Here is a 15474-nt window from a genome sequence, read left to right as displayed (position 1 = left end):
TCAAATGGCAGCACCCGCTCGTCTGCGGAGAATAAGGTCAATTCATTCTCATAGAAACCACCTCAATAATCTCACACAAACTTTTTAAAACGACATTACAGTGTTGTGGTGGAAATGACACTGATACTGAGCGACAGCTATATTTTGTATAAAAAATAATATTGATAATAGTCTCACATTAACAACCAAAAAATAATTAAATTATTTCACTAGTGCTTAACTAAGATACATTAATAGATAACAGATAAATATTATCAAAAAAGTTATTTTCTTTGTTGAACTTTAAAACTCTGGGTGTGCGACAAGGTGAAAACAGTGATTTTGACACCTAAAAGGAGGTTGAAAAATATTTTAAAAATATAATAGAAAAGGTAGTCATTTTTTAAAAGTAGGTTTTATTGTTAGTTTGACAAAGAAAGAGGAATTTGAACAAAATTATATATATTTTTGGATATATATGTATGTATGTATGTATGTATGTATATATATATATATATATATATATATATATATATATATATATATATATACAAAAATATATATAATTTTGTTCAAATTCCTTTGATTACATATATATATATATATATATATATATATATATATATATATATATATATATATATATATATATATAATCAAAGGACATTAAAGTGCCCGTAGTTGAAGAATTACCCTTAAACATAATATTATTCTAGCTATTATTACTCGTCTGTTTTAATAAAATGGACAGGGGTCTTGTTTTATTCTCCAGTCCAGAAGGACGCAGCAGAGAGCAGGCTTATACCACTGAAGTGATCAAAGAAGAAGAGAAGCATCATCACGAGAGCACTTGCTTCTGTCATTCAGTGTCTTTTTATTATTTAGGGAGGTTTTACAGTAAGGTTTTAACTGAAATAACTGATTTTCAGTCTTTAATTTTGTTACTTCTAACCATGTTTGTGTAAAACCTGCACTAAATGACTTGTTCTTTGAGATGTCCCAGCAGTAAGTAAAATGGATGCGTGGCGAGCATATGATTAGTTTAAAAAGTACTAAATAACGCGATTAAGAGAAACTTCCGCTTCTTCACCTGCTCCACTCGAGGATCGTTTTGTCAGTCGGACTTCGGTTTTACACTTACTCCGGATTTACTTCAGATCTAACAGTGCTTTGGACAGTTTTTTGAGCGACTCTCTCATCCATAAACACAAGGCCAATTTTTTTGTAGCTGAAGAGGTGTGAGCCATCATGGCTAAAGTGCAGGTGCTGAATGTGGCTGTTCTGGATAACCCCAGTCCTTTTGGAAACCCGTTTCAGTTCGAGATTACATTTGAGTGTATGGAGGACTTACCTGAAGGTGAGAGATTTCGACAATTACCACAATAATACACTATACATCAATTCTTTTGTCGAGTGCTGTGTAAATAATGACATTCCCAAGACTGTAGGTGCGTTTTACACTATCGTTTTACCTCCAGTAGCGAGAATCACGCTAATATTCGTTGTGATTTAAGCGGGAAAATGCCTTTATTGTCGGTTGATAATGTTCACGCGCTTAATATTTTGGCGCCGGCGCGTAGTTCGATGACAGCGCGCGCGGCCGTCCCTCCATCACTGATTAGCCAGATAGTACAACCGGGGCGTGTCTAATGCTTTTTTGCTGGCTCAGATTGGTTGGATATTTCGTGACGTCACGTGTCGGGAAGCGCTATGGAGATTTTGAGGCAGAACTTTCCTTATTTTCATTAAAGCGGAGACTATTGAAGTTAGAAAAAGATACCTACATTTCCCGTGTTACCTAAAATGAAAGAAGTACATTTCAAATAAATTAATAACATTTATCTATGTAATAAATTTCTTAGAATAGGATTTAATTTAGACAGTGATGCTTATATTTTCAGCTTGAAAGATATTAAATCTCAGGAACATCTTTTTTTAATAGGTTAGTTGTTTTATTGTCAAATCCTTTTGGCACAGATTGTATGAGAGGTTGATAACAAAAAAATATATATTTGCATTTGACTATCACATTGTGAAATTTGGCATTTTTATGAAAAACAAAGAAATTGAATTTCTGTGTAATAATGTGTTGATTTTAGCTAAATGTTATATTCACAAATGTTTCTCCTTGTTTAATAGCATTTAAAAAATTTTTCAACATTTTATATAAATCCATTAAACAGGTTAAAACAAAACGTGCCTCAAAGCTCTCTAAGCTTTTGTCAACTTATATTATCTGACCCCTCTGAATGTAACATATTTTCATTCATTCATTCGTTTTCTTATCGGCTTAGTCCCTTTATTAATCCGTGGTCGCCACAGCAGAATGAACCGCCAACTTATCCAGCAAGTTTTTACACAGCGGATGCCCTTACAGCCGCAACTCATCTCTGGGAAACATCCGGCACACACTCATACACTATGAACAATTTAGCCTACCCAATTCACCTGTACCGCATATCTTTGGACTGTGGGGAAACCCACACGAACACAGGGAGAACATGCAAACTCCACACAGAAACACAAACTGAGCCGAGGCGCGAACCAGCGACCTTCTTGCTGTAAGGCGACAGCACTACCTACTGCGCCACTGCTTCGCCCTCTGTACTGAATTTTCTTTTACGTTATTTAAGGTTTATGTATTATTATTATTTTGTACTGTTTTGTTTATTATATTCTGCTTGGATATAATGTTATACATGTTTAACAATGGAAGCTGAAAATGCCTGTTTGTTATTTGAAGGTTAAATAAAATAAAATAAATTTCAGTACGGCACTGTAGTGTATACACCCAAAATCATTTCTGAACCGAATGACCTTTGCTATAATAACAAAAACATGCTAAAACACTTAAAATTGTATTTATAATATGTTTGCTTTTAGAGTTCAATCAAAATGTTTTATGTTATTTCTTTCTCAAACTTTAAGTTATGATTTTTTGAGGTAACATTACCTCGTAACAATTCTTGGGTCCCAAACGTACTCATTAAAGTTTATTTTTGGTCATTTTATAAAGTTTTCTTGACGGAAAAAAAAAGTTTTTGTAACGTAAGAGGAACGTAATAGTATGGCTGCAAAAATAACTGTAAGGTACTGTATGTTCTTTTTTAAACATAAGAACAGTTGCAAATAAATCTGAAAATTAAAAATATATAAATATTTAAAAACAAAAATGTAAACATCTTTTTATTTTGTTATTTTAAAGCTAAGCTATAAGCAAAGGTTATAAGTAGGGCCAGACAGAATCTGCAGACATTTTTGGCTATTTCAGTGGATAATTTTGTAAAAAAAAAATGCTGATTTAAGCGGATCAATTTTAGGAGTATTATAACTAAAAAAAATAGTTTATGAAATAAAAAATTATAAATGTTTAACTTTAATGTTTACAGTGCAAATCCAATTAGATCCACTTATTTGGTAAACAAAACAAGTCTCTCACATAATATATCTACTAAAAGACAGAAAATTTTACTTCACAAACTGTATTGTAAATAATTCAAATAAAATAAATTATATAATTATTATTAAATGATAATAATATTAGTATAATTATATTATTCCTGAAATACATCAATAATGTATCCTTGCTAAGTTTGTTTGCCTGCTCATATTTTACTAGTGAACATCACTAGTAGTTCATTATATACAAACTGCTTAGTGCACTTGAGATTTGAGTATGTTTCCACTAGCCGTTATAAACCTCAGTTGCTAATATCCCTCTGTTTCCGCCTGTCTCAGATCTGGAGTGGAAGATCATCTACGTGGGCTCTGCAGAGAGTGAAGAGTATGACCAGATTCTGGACTCGGTTCTGGTCGGTCCGGTTCCTGCTGGCAGACACATGTTTGTGTTTCAGGTTGGCCAGTTATCTACTTTCATCCAAACCCTTTTAAATTAAAATAAATAAATTGCAGCGCACTGCCATCTATAGATGAACTGAGAAAGTGCATCAGTAAGGTGCATAAAATGCATTGGGGAGATTTGTTTAAATTAGTGCTTCTCAACCACATTCCTGGAGGCCCACCAGCTCTGCACATTTTCCATGTCTCCTTAACTAAACACACCTGATTCAGATCATCAGCTCATTATTAGAGACTGAATGACCTGTAATGGGAGTCAAAGGAGACATCCAAAACATGCAGTGCTGGTGGTCCTCCTGGAACGTGGTTGAGAAACACTGGTTTAAATGCAACATTAAACAAAATAGCATTAAAGTTAGCATTGCTAGCCACATTATTGTTTAGATCTATGCTTAAAAGAGTTTTAGCCTAGCTGAAAATGAGGTGGAAGTAATATCACGATCATGAAAGTTTTAGCAACTTCAATCAAACACATTTCGAATTATTCTTGTAATCTTATCAAGTATATTTGCCTCTGTGCAGGAATATCCCTGGTTTATTTCTGATGTTGCTTTGATGTTTTAGACGTAATTGAAAGCATCATGTTGTTTTTATGTGTTTGATTGACAGGCGGATGCACCAAACACAGGGCTGATCCCTGAGAGTGACGCGGTGGGCGTGACCGTAGTGCTGATCACATGCACCTATCGGGGACAGGAATTCATCCGCATTGGCTACTATGTGAACAATGAGTACACAGACCCTGAGCTACGGGAAAACCCGCCGGTCAAACCCGACTACACACAGGTTAGATATCACACTTAGACTGACTTATACACTAATATTGCAGAACAGTTGAAAACAAACTGGTTTAAAAGTGACCTATTTTGCAAAAATAACTTTTAAAACAGGTTTAAGCACAGTTTTGTGGCAACAGTCTGAAAATATCCAGCGTTTAATAGAAAAAATGTATTAATTAAATTTTTTATAATCACACTTTGTCTGCAGAAACACTTTGATTGACATTCTCTCTTTGTACGTGTCATCTGAGGGGGAAAGCCCCGCCCACTGGTGACCATCCTTCCCTCATTAGCATAAAACATTACTCTTGTTTTTGAATCTGCCACTATGCTAACACATAGGCATTTGTAGCTCCGCCCTCTTTTAAAAAGCTCATTTGAATTTAAAGCGACAGTCACCAAAACGCCACATTCGGATCAAACCCTAAAAGGGTCAATTTCAAAGAGTTATAAACATCATTTTGAGCTAAAACTTTTTTTTATTTTGTAAAACGAGGTATAATAGGTCCCCTTTAATGGCCAAAGTACGCAAAAACAAGCAAAAAAGGATCAAATTAGGAAGGTGATGTTTTTAATTTGTGTACATTATAATGCGTTCAGTATTTTTAATCCCTGAGAAAAAATATGATCATACATGTTCGTCATGTTTTATAAATAACACCCACTACAATATTGTTATAATAGTTTATAAATTAAAAGTCACCCGTATTTAGAACATGAGTCATTTGATCACATCTTAAAAGACATTTAGGAATCACAGATTAACTCTGAAATATTAAAAATCTTAAATCAGTTTTTGTTATTATATACGTTTTTTTATTGATTGCTTGATGCTTTTATTGATGATTTTTTTATTGATGGCCACACAAGTGTTACTACATTTTTACATGGATACACTTGTTACCCTGAATATAATGGAACATTATTCATTCATTCATTCATTTTCCTTCGGCTTAGTCCCTTTATTCATCAGGGGTCACCACAGCGGAATGAACCGCCAACTTATCCAGCATGTTTTACACGGCGGATTACCTTACGGCTGGAACCCAGTGCTTGAAAACATCCATACACAACAGGGTTCAACACTATGGATTTTTTCCACTGGTCTGATCGGGCAAGTGGTTTAGATTTTTACTTGCCCCGCCAAAATTTTTACTGGCCCCACCAAAAAGCAAAAGTTAATAGCTATTTTTCAGCCGCATATTTTAAACAAAACCTGTGAATCTAGAATTTCAATACTTAAAAAAAACATAAAAGTGTTAATATATTTATTAACACTTTTAAGTGTTAATATAAGTGTTATGCAAACAAAAAGAGCAGTATGGAAAATGTGCAGGTATTTTATTGGGGTTCGAAATTATTTAACAAAAGGTGGGCTGACTGTGGGCAAACAGTGCAAAACATCACTCCTTTTTTTGTTTGTTTTTGTCACGTTGTTAAAACGTACATTTCTGCTTCCAAGACATCAGAAACAGGCATTTTCTTTTAGCCTTATAATTTGATGTTGCCGCCATGTTGCCGTTTCTTTTCTGTACTGGTTGTTCACAGGTTGCGGAAAAAAATAGCACGCTCAAAACATCAAATCAGATAAGCGGAACCGGAAAGCAATGTGGTGTTTACGACTTCATTAATTCATTGACTTCATTTGGAAGAAAAAACATTTTTGCTATACCGTTCCTTAGGCATGTATTTTTTTAGGACAACAGTATCTCCGGCAGAAACAATATTCAAAGATGACGTTTTAAATATAGTGTTTTAGAAAACATGGAGACAGCAGAGGTCAATTTAGCCGATAAGGGGAAAAGTTTTAGTTTTTTACCCAGACATCTAAAAAGATCATATTTTAGAGCAGTAATCACAATATTGTGAAACTGTGATATTTTTATCTAAGGTTATCACACCGTCAGAATCTTATACCGGCCCATGCCTAGTTGTGGGGGAAATCCACAGCAACATGGTGCAGAACATGCAAACTCCACACAGAAATGCCATCTGACCCAGAGAGGACTCAAACTAGCGGCCTGTGAGGCGACATTGCTAACCACCATGTCGCCCAGTATTAAATAGGATTTATATTAATAAAAACTCTCTTTCTATGATGTCTTTGAGCATTTGTGATTATGCAAACACCTTTTACAAAAAATCATCAGTCCAAAACATTTAAAATAGTTAAAAAGCCTTTATTAACATGACAATTATTTAAAAAAACAGCACTTGTGCATTTCCGACATGTATTTTTGTATATCTTTATGAATCACATATCTTCCAACATATTAATTACCCCTGAAGCTCTTTTTGTTTTGTTTTTGTGTTTTATGCAAGTGTTTTGACTCTGGATTAACAAATTGAACTAATCCACAGAAACAATTAGAAATTTTAAGCCACTTTTGCATATTTTAAGTCATACGACTGCATGATTAATCTATTGCTCATGCATTTCCATATAATGATCTTTTCTATAGAAATGAAAGGGAAAGTGAATTCAGACAATAAAAGCCTATTAACGCTCGGCACACATTATGCATGTCGTATATTAAGAGTTATTTGTGTAACAGATCTGCTGCATTTGAAATGTGGTAATGGCGGTCAGATCAAAGAGGCAGGTGGCTGCCATTTATAGCCCAGGATCTTTTGTAATTCATTAATTCTGCTAAACGATTCCGGCTCTCTGGCATTGTTTGTGTTCCTGCAGAATCTTGTATTTCCTGATTTCATTCTGTGAGGAATTGAGCGATGTGTTTGAAGAGCATGTTAAACTCGATTACTTTAACTTAAATAATAATATATTGGAACCTTTGAAGTATTGGTTTACATTGGATTGATTTAAAGCACTAATTAATCTTAGTTAAAGGTATTTTCAGCATTTAATGAAACATCTTCAATATAAAAATGAATAAAAACAAAAACTACTGAATTGTTGTGCTCAGTTTGAGCAAATACTAGTGTGTGTGTGTGTGTGTGTGTGTGTGTGTGTGTGTGTGTGTATATATATATATATATATATATACACACACACACACACACACACACACACACACACACACACACACACACACAGTTGAAGTCAGAATTATTAGCCCCCCTGAATTATTAGACCACTTGTTTATTTTTTCCCCAATTTCTGTTTAACGGAGAGAAGATTTCTCAACATAATAGTTTTAATAACTCATCTCTAATAACTGATTTATTTTATCTTTGTCATGATGACAGTAAATAATATTTTACTAGATATTTTTCAAGACACTTCTATACAGCTTAAAGTGACATTTAAAGGCTTCACTAGGTTAATTAGGTTAACTAGACAGGTTTGGGTAATTAGGCAAGTTATTGTATAATGATGGTTTGTTCTGTAGATTATCAAGAAAAAATTTTGACTTAAAGGGGCTAATAATTTTGTCCCTAAAATGGTGTTTAAAAAATTAATAGCAGCTTTTATTCTAGCCGAAATAAAACAAATAAGACTTTCTCCAGAAGAAAAAATATTATTAGACACACAGTGAAAATTTTCTTGCTCTGTTACACATAATTTGGAAAATATAAAAAAAAAAGGAAAAAATTTGAAGGGGGCTAATAATTTCTTCAACTGTATATATATATATATATATATATATATATATATATATATATATATATATATATATATATATATATATTACACAATAAGATTAATTAATCAGGCTGTATTATAAATATATATTATATGGAGTATTGTTAGAACTCAGTATTTAGTAGTTGCTATACATTCTCTTTTTAAAACAAATAGGATTAAATTTTGTCTGTACTGATTTGATTGTATGGTCTGATGATACTGGTTCGCTATTGGTGGATTTCACTTAAATGACAGGTTGATCCCACCCACAAGCAAGTAAATCCACCAATCAGAGCAGAGATGTCAATGAAGAGGGAGGGGAAGACATGTTAATGATAGACTTAGACTATAAACTGGGCCTTTCACAATAATCAATATACCGACTTGTCATGCTATTTACATGACTTCAATCATTTTTGGTGTTTTAGTAGAATTTTACAAATTCACACTATGACCTTAAAGCCACTTTAAAAGGACATTTACATTTTGTTAATAATTGGACATTTAATTAATAGGATGTATAATTGTACATTACAGAAATTACAGAATCTAAATAAGTTTAAGAATGAAAAGCATTAGTTTCTTGAAAGGGTTTTTGGCTCTTTGCATTATTATGCTGTTAAATAACAGGCTATATGCAGAGTCTTAAGTCTTAAATTTTAAAAACAAACTTGTATGCCTTAAAATGTTTTAAATTCACTGAAATATTGTCTTGTAAGTCTTAAATCATTTAAACGGGTCTTAATTTCCTCTTGTTAATTTAAAGCTACCCAATTGCCCAATTAATCCAACACACATTCAATCACCAACAATACATCTCAACAGTTAGGTTGAATAATATTTTTTGTTTACATCTAGAGTGCTTGTTTTCACAAATTATTTAAAATACGTGGCTAAGAAATAGCTAAACAGAATTTAATTTTAAGAGGCAAGTAATTATTTTATTTATTTATTTTTTGCTTGGCCATTTAAAAAAAAAGTTCACGTTTAGCCCAAAATAAGTCTGAAACTTCATTTATTATGGTCTTAAAAAGGTGTTATATTTGACTTTGTGAAACCTGCAGAAATCCTGCATTATAATTATATATTCAGTGGAATAAAATTATTTCAAAATGGCAATAATATTGTTTATCACAACAATTTTTGTGACTATATATCGCGTAACAAAAATCCTTAATTGCAACAGGCCTGCTATTAACGCGCCAAATTTAAAACAAAATAGAGGCTTGCATGAATAACTAATATATAATAAACACTTAAAGGGACAGCTCACCCAAAAATGTTTAATTCTCATCACTTCCTCATCCTCTACTTCAGTGGTTCCCAAACTGGGGGTCGCAAAACATAAACTACAGAAGAAAAAAAATAGTATTTAATAGTTGCAGTTGAAGTTTATATTATTTTAATTATTAGGACCCCCCCTCCCCCCCGCCCCCTTTCATTTTTTTTTTATATTTCCCAAATGATGTTTAACAGAGCAAAAAAACATTCAGATGTCTGATAATATATTTTTTCTTTTTTTATTTCGGCTAGAATGAAAGCAATTTTAATAATTTTTTTTTATTAAATAATAAAAAATAGCCCCTTTAAGCTATTTTTTGAGAGTCTACAGAACAAACCATTGTTGTACAATGACTTGCCTAATTACCCTAACCTGCCTAGTTAACCTAATTACCCTAGTTCAGCCTTTAAATGTCACTTTAAGCTGTCTTGAAGAAGATCTAGTCAAATATTATTTACTGTCATCATAGCAAAAATAAAATAAATCAGAAATTAGAAATGAGCTATTAAAACTATTATGATTAGGAATGTGTTGAGAAAATCTCGGTTAAACAGAAATAGGGGAAAAAAATACACAGGGGGGCGAATAATTCTGACTTCAAATGTATATAAAAACAACAAGCAAACAAAAAGCCGCCAGCCTTTCAATTCTTTTCCAGCTGATTGCGACCCCTGGGGTTACACTACATTAACAACACAGAAATAGTGTTAGATGCAGCAGATCGATTTTACAGCACAATGTTAAACTTTGACACCTTTACAGCACTCACATACATTAAAAATCAAGGCCACGACTGAACGTAAAGGATGTTCTCTAAGTGGAAGTAAAGTTCTTCAAAATTAAACCAAGAGAAGTCTTGTGCAATTCAGAGTTTAATATTAAATCAAACAAATGAATATTGAATATAAATAAGGACATGGTTGTTAGACTGTTGCATCGTTCTTGTGTTGTCAATAAGCTCGTTTATATAGTTCCTACTGGTGTGTGTGCAGTGTTTATGTGTTTATAACCACCTCTGTGGGGGTCGCGGGTCACTAGAATAATTATTTTGGGGGTTGTAAGCTGGAAAGTTTGGAAACCCCTGCTCTTCTTGATCCAAACCAGTTTGCATTTCTTTCATCTATTGAACGCTAATGAAGATATACTGAAGAATGCTGAGAAAAAACAGCAATTGGCTTCCATAGTTTTTTTTGTTTCTTCTATGGATGTCTATGGCTGCATTTTAAGCATTCCTAATATTTTCTCTTGTGTTCAACAGGAAAAAGTGAGCAAATAGTTAGTAAATTTTCATTTTTTGGGGTAAATTATCTCTTTAAGTAATCCATAAATGTAAAAAAAAAAATAGTTTGACCATTAAAATGACTCTTCTCCTTATCAATTCTCATCCCAGCTGCAAAGAAACATCTTGGCCTCAAACCCTCGAGTGACGCGCTTCCACATCAACTGGGAGGCCACAATGGACAAGATGGAAGACTCCGAGAATGTAGACCCCGCCCCCAACGCCATGCTCCCGCCCACATGCATGCCTGGCAAAGCCCCGCCCCTCGGACTCATGCCAGACAACTCAATGGACTGTTTATAGTAGAGTCCAGCAAAGCACAACACCTCAGACATACATGTGTCATCTTGTGTTTAAACTGGACTCACACACACACACACACACTCTGGCACTTACTGCTGTTGTGGGACTCGCAGACGTCTCCAAAACCTGCCGCACCAGCAGGCATGGACTGTTTTCACTAGAATCTCACAAAAACATGTTCAGGTCACATTTTCCATCAAATTGAGGAAGGTTTTTAGGTGACATTACCATCCTTTTCCTCCATTTAGTTATTTATTTTTAAATGGATAAAATAATCGGCTGTAATATTTGGAGTTACACTAAGGATAAAGTGCGACGCTGACATGTTTTTGCTTATCTGAGGGAGATTTATGCTGCAATATGGTACAAAATAATCAATAGTATTTTCTCTGGGAGTATTTCACTTGGAAGTGATCTAATATGTGGAAGTGGTCGCAGTTCCAGCTGTTTCTGTGAGATTGTTTTGGTTCGTTTTTAATCTGAACGCCTGGTTTATATCGGTGCTTTTGTTGCCTTCTTTCCATGTGCCATTTGTTTAGGTTTAATAAATATTAACTTTTGTCTTTGTAGGACTCTGTCCATCTCTTTTATACGGACACACACACACACACTCTCTGTGTGTGTCTTTTTATGATGTTGCTAAGCAACGGCTATTAGAGATGGCACTTTGGGCTGCTCCACCTTTGATCCGCACATCACATCAGACAACTGCTCTTCCTTTCATCCCTCCGTCACTCCCTCTGCTCTCATCCCATAGCTTCATTCGCTTCCCTCTATTCTCTGTCCTGTGATGCGAGTCTGGAAATATGCACAGCGTGGCTCAGGGATTGACACACATGAGCTGAAGCTGAGAGTCAGGTGATTAACCCTTGGGTGTTGTTCAGATTGGCTACACTCGTTGTGTTGGGGGCTGTTTTTGCCCCATTGACTTCCATTATAACTACATGTTTTGATTGTAAAAGTTATGACAGCTTATAATCGTGTATTCTCAATTGTTGCTGGTTTTCCCTGTTGGGATTAACCCTTTAGATAGTTTCTGGCTTTTATATGGAGTTTAATGAAGTGAAACAGTAGATTATAGTGTGCGTACAAAAATACACTTACTATGTTTACTACATAGTGTGACGCGGCTGGGATGAGAATCAGCACCTTCAAGTCCGAGGCCATGGTGCTCCACTGGAAAAAGCTGGTTTGCCATCTCCAGGCTGGAGGCAAGTCCTCACCCCAGGTGGAGGAGTTCAAGTATCTCAGGGTTTTGTTTAGGAGTGAGGGAAGGTTGGAGCGTGAGATTGACGGATTGGTGCAGCAATAATGCAGTCAATGTACCGGTCTGTTGTGGTGAAGAAGGAGCTGAGCTAAAAGTCAAAGCTCTCGATTTACCGTTCAATCTACGTTCCTACTCTCACCTATGGTCTTGAGCTTTGGGTCATGACCAAAAGGACAAGATCTCGGATACAAGCGGCTGAAATGAGATCCTTCGAAGGGTGGCAGGGCGCACTCTTATGGATAGGGTGAGGAGCTCTGACACCCGGGAGGAACTCTGAGTAGAGCCGCTGCTCCTCCACATCGAGAGAAGTCAGCTGAGGTGGCTCGGGCATCTGTTTTCGGATGCCTCCTGGACGCCTACCTAAGGAGGTGTTCCAGGCATGTCCCACCAGGAGGAGGCCTCGGGGAAGACCCAGGACACGCTGGAGAGACTAAGGGTGCTTTCACACCTACACTTTTGTTTCGGAACGTATCTCGTTTGCCCAGTTAGCGCGGTTCGTTTGGCATATGTGAACAGGGCAATCGCGCCAAAGTAATCGCTCCGAGATCGCTTGATTGAAACGAACCCTGAAGCGGTTCGATTGCAGTGAGAAAGCGATCCGATCCGAGCGCGGTTATATCACAGTGTTTTATGGATTTGTAATAGGCTTACGGCTATATGAAGAGAGAATTATGAGTAGGGCGGGAAGTTTCGCGAGTCTCCGGATGCCCGCAAACGAGTGATGATCTCCCGGTAATCTCACATCTCCCTCCCGGTCCTCAAATAGGCATCGTCGCGCACCCTTCTCACCCCTCCCCACCGCATCTCTCCTCAGACTTGTCGCGCGCGCACCCTGTCAATCACCACCAAACCACCACCTCTCCTGACAGCTGAGCGGGACGCTGCAAAATAAACCCTGACACTCTGACCAATGTGAGCAGAGTTTACTCGCACGTGACTTGTTTTAGCTCTTTTGGTCTGATTAGAAACTTTGCAGTGTGAAAGCGAACCGCTCCAAGAGCAAAGAGCAACAATGTAACAATTGTAATCTCTGTTTCGGAACAACTGAATCGATTCACAGGTGTGAAAGCACCCTTAGTCTCTCGGGAATGCCTCAGGTTCATCCCCGGAGGAGCTGGAGGAAGTGCCTGGGGAGAGGGAAGTCTGCTGCCCCCGCGACCCGACCCTGGAAAAGCGGCAGAAAATGAATAAATAAATGTTTACTACATTCTGATAGCTGATTGGCTTATTTTGATTTTCTCAGATATATTAAGGTATGTACATCTTAATTTATTACATTTTTATACAGTAACCGACTGTAAATAGCATGTGCTCATCCAAAAATGAAAACGTACTCACTATTTACTCACCGTCAGTGGTTTCAAACCTTTATGAGTTTCTTTGTTGTTGATCACAGAAGATGATACACTAGCTGGCCACTTTATTAGGTACGACTTACTAGTACCAGGTTGAACCCCCTTTTGCCTTCAGAACCTCCTTAATCCTTCGTGGCAGAGATTCAGCAAGCTGCTGGAAATATTCCTCAGAGATTTTGCTCCATATTGACATGATGGCATCACACAGTTGCTGCAGATTTGTCGGCTCCGCATTCATGATGCCAATCTCTTGTTCCACTACATCCCAAAGGTGCTCTATTGGATTGAGGCCTGGTGACTGTAGTGGCCATTTGACTACAGTGAACTCATTGTCATGTTCAAGACACCAGTCTGAGATGACTAGTTGCGCTTTATGACATGGTGCGTTATCCTGCTGGAAGTAGCCATCAGAAGATGGAGACACTGTGGTCATAAAGGGATGGACATGGTCAGCAACAATACTCAGGTAAGCTGTGGCATGGACATGATGCTCAATTGGTACTAATAGACCCAAAGTGTGCCAAGTAACTATCTCTCCCACACCATTACACCACGACCAGCCTGAATTGTTGATACAAGGCAGGATGGATGCATGATTTCATGTTGTTGATGCCAAATTCTGACCCGACTATCTGAATGTGGCAGCAGAAATGGAGACTCATCAGAGCAGGCAACGTTTCTCCAATCTTCTATTGTCCAGTTTTGGTGAGCCTGTGTGAATTGTAGCCTCAGTTTCCTGTTCTTAGCTGACAGGAGCGGCACCCGGTGTGGTCTTCTGCTGCTGTAGCCCATCCGCCTCAAGGTTGGATGCGTGTGTGTTCAGAGATGCTCTTCTGCAGACCTCGGTTGTAACGAGTGCTTATTTGAGCTACCGTTGCCTTTCTTACAGCTAAAACCAGTCTGGCCATTCTCCTCTAACCTCTGGCATCAACAAGGCATTTGCTATTGTTATTGTTAACAAGCAGTTAGACAGGTGTACCTAATAAAGTGGCCGGTAAGTGCCTTTTGAAGAACTAGCTATTTTATTATTATTATTTTATTTTTTGTTGTTGTTTTGGGTGAACTATCCCTTTAAAGGAACAGTAGTTCAACTGTGCAAAGTGTAATACATGTATGTATATTGTTTTTGATTTTTTAAATTTTTTTTAATGCCATCAGGAACAAACATATCAACACAATACAAAATATGAAACACACACACAAAAAAAAACTAAAACAACAATGGCAAAAAGCAACAACAACATTAAAAAAACAAAGATAAATAAATCTAAATAAGTATAGTGTACAGCATTTCTAAAATTGACGGGTAATCAAACAAGTGTCATTATAATTGATGCATATTTTAGATTTTTGCTTTTCGTATGTATAATATGTTTATTTGATCGACCTTATTTTATACCGTCAGAGCGGACGCGGCCATTTATGTACTGTTCGAGCTTCCGGTGGCGTCGTTTGGTTTCATTATATTACTTAACCTTATTAAAACTGATAGTTGTTTTGATCATGGTGTTGTTTTTAATTTATTACCGTCATAATTTATAGACTTTGCAGCGCAACAACATTTACTGCAAGTTCATTATTAGGCTAATAAATCAGACGTCTTGCAGCTACAAAACGTTGCTTACATCCGGGTTGCAAGTCATCTTTTTTCAATTTTTTTTTTCTATGTACAGCCTTCATTGTTTCACATAGATGGATTAATGAGCGAAAAAAGTGAAAGGAAAAAAAGCACGGAGGGTATATAATCGTCGGTTAACAACTTATTTACTACATGAGTCAAATC

At 36.2% G+C, this 15474-nt stretch overlaps 1 protein-coding gene across 2 annotated transcripts; it reads left to right on the top strand.

The window, feature by feature from the left end:
* Positions 1-799: 799 nt before the first annotated feature.
* Positions 800-14936, top strand: asf1bb (anti-silencing function 1Bb histone chaperone). Of its 2 annotated transcripts, none has more exons than XR_012403292.1 (4): positions 800-1336; positions 3718-3833; positions 4447-6366; positions 13397-14936. XR_012403292.1 is itself a non-coding variant. In NM_214757.2 (4 exons), the coding sequence occupies exons 1-4, from the start codon at positions 1228-1230 to the stop codon at positions 11067-11069; spliced, it is 594 nt and encodes a 197-aa protein (NP_999922.1). In that variant the 5' UTR covers positions 840-1227; the 3' UTR covers positions 11070-11634. The 2 variants fall into 2 exon arrangements, 1 of the variants encoding a protein (NP_999922.1); NM_214757.2 differs by lacking the exon at positions 13397-14936 and adding an exon at positions 10878-11634 and having other exon boundaries at positions 840-1336; positions 4447-4623.
* The last annotated feature ends 538 nt before the right edge of the window (positions 14937-15474 follow it).

This window comes from Danio rerio, chromosome 1, assembly GCF_049306965.1.
Source record: "Danio rerio strain Tuebingen ecotype United States chromosome 1, GRCz12tu, whole genome shotgun sequence".
NCBI lineage: Eukaryota > Metazoa > Chordata > Actinopteri > Cypriniformes > Danionidae > Danio > Danio rerio.
Note: the sequence above shows the minus strand (reverse complement) of the source record. Positions and strands in the feature narration are given on the sequence as shown.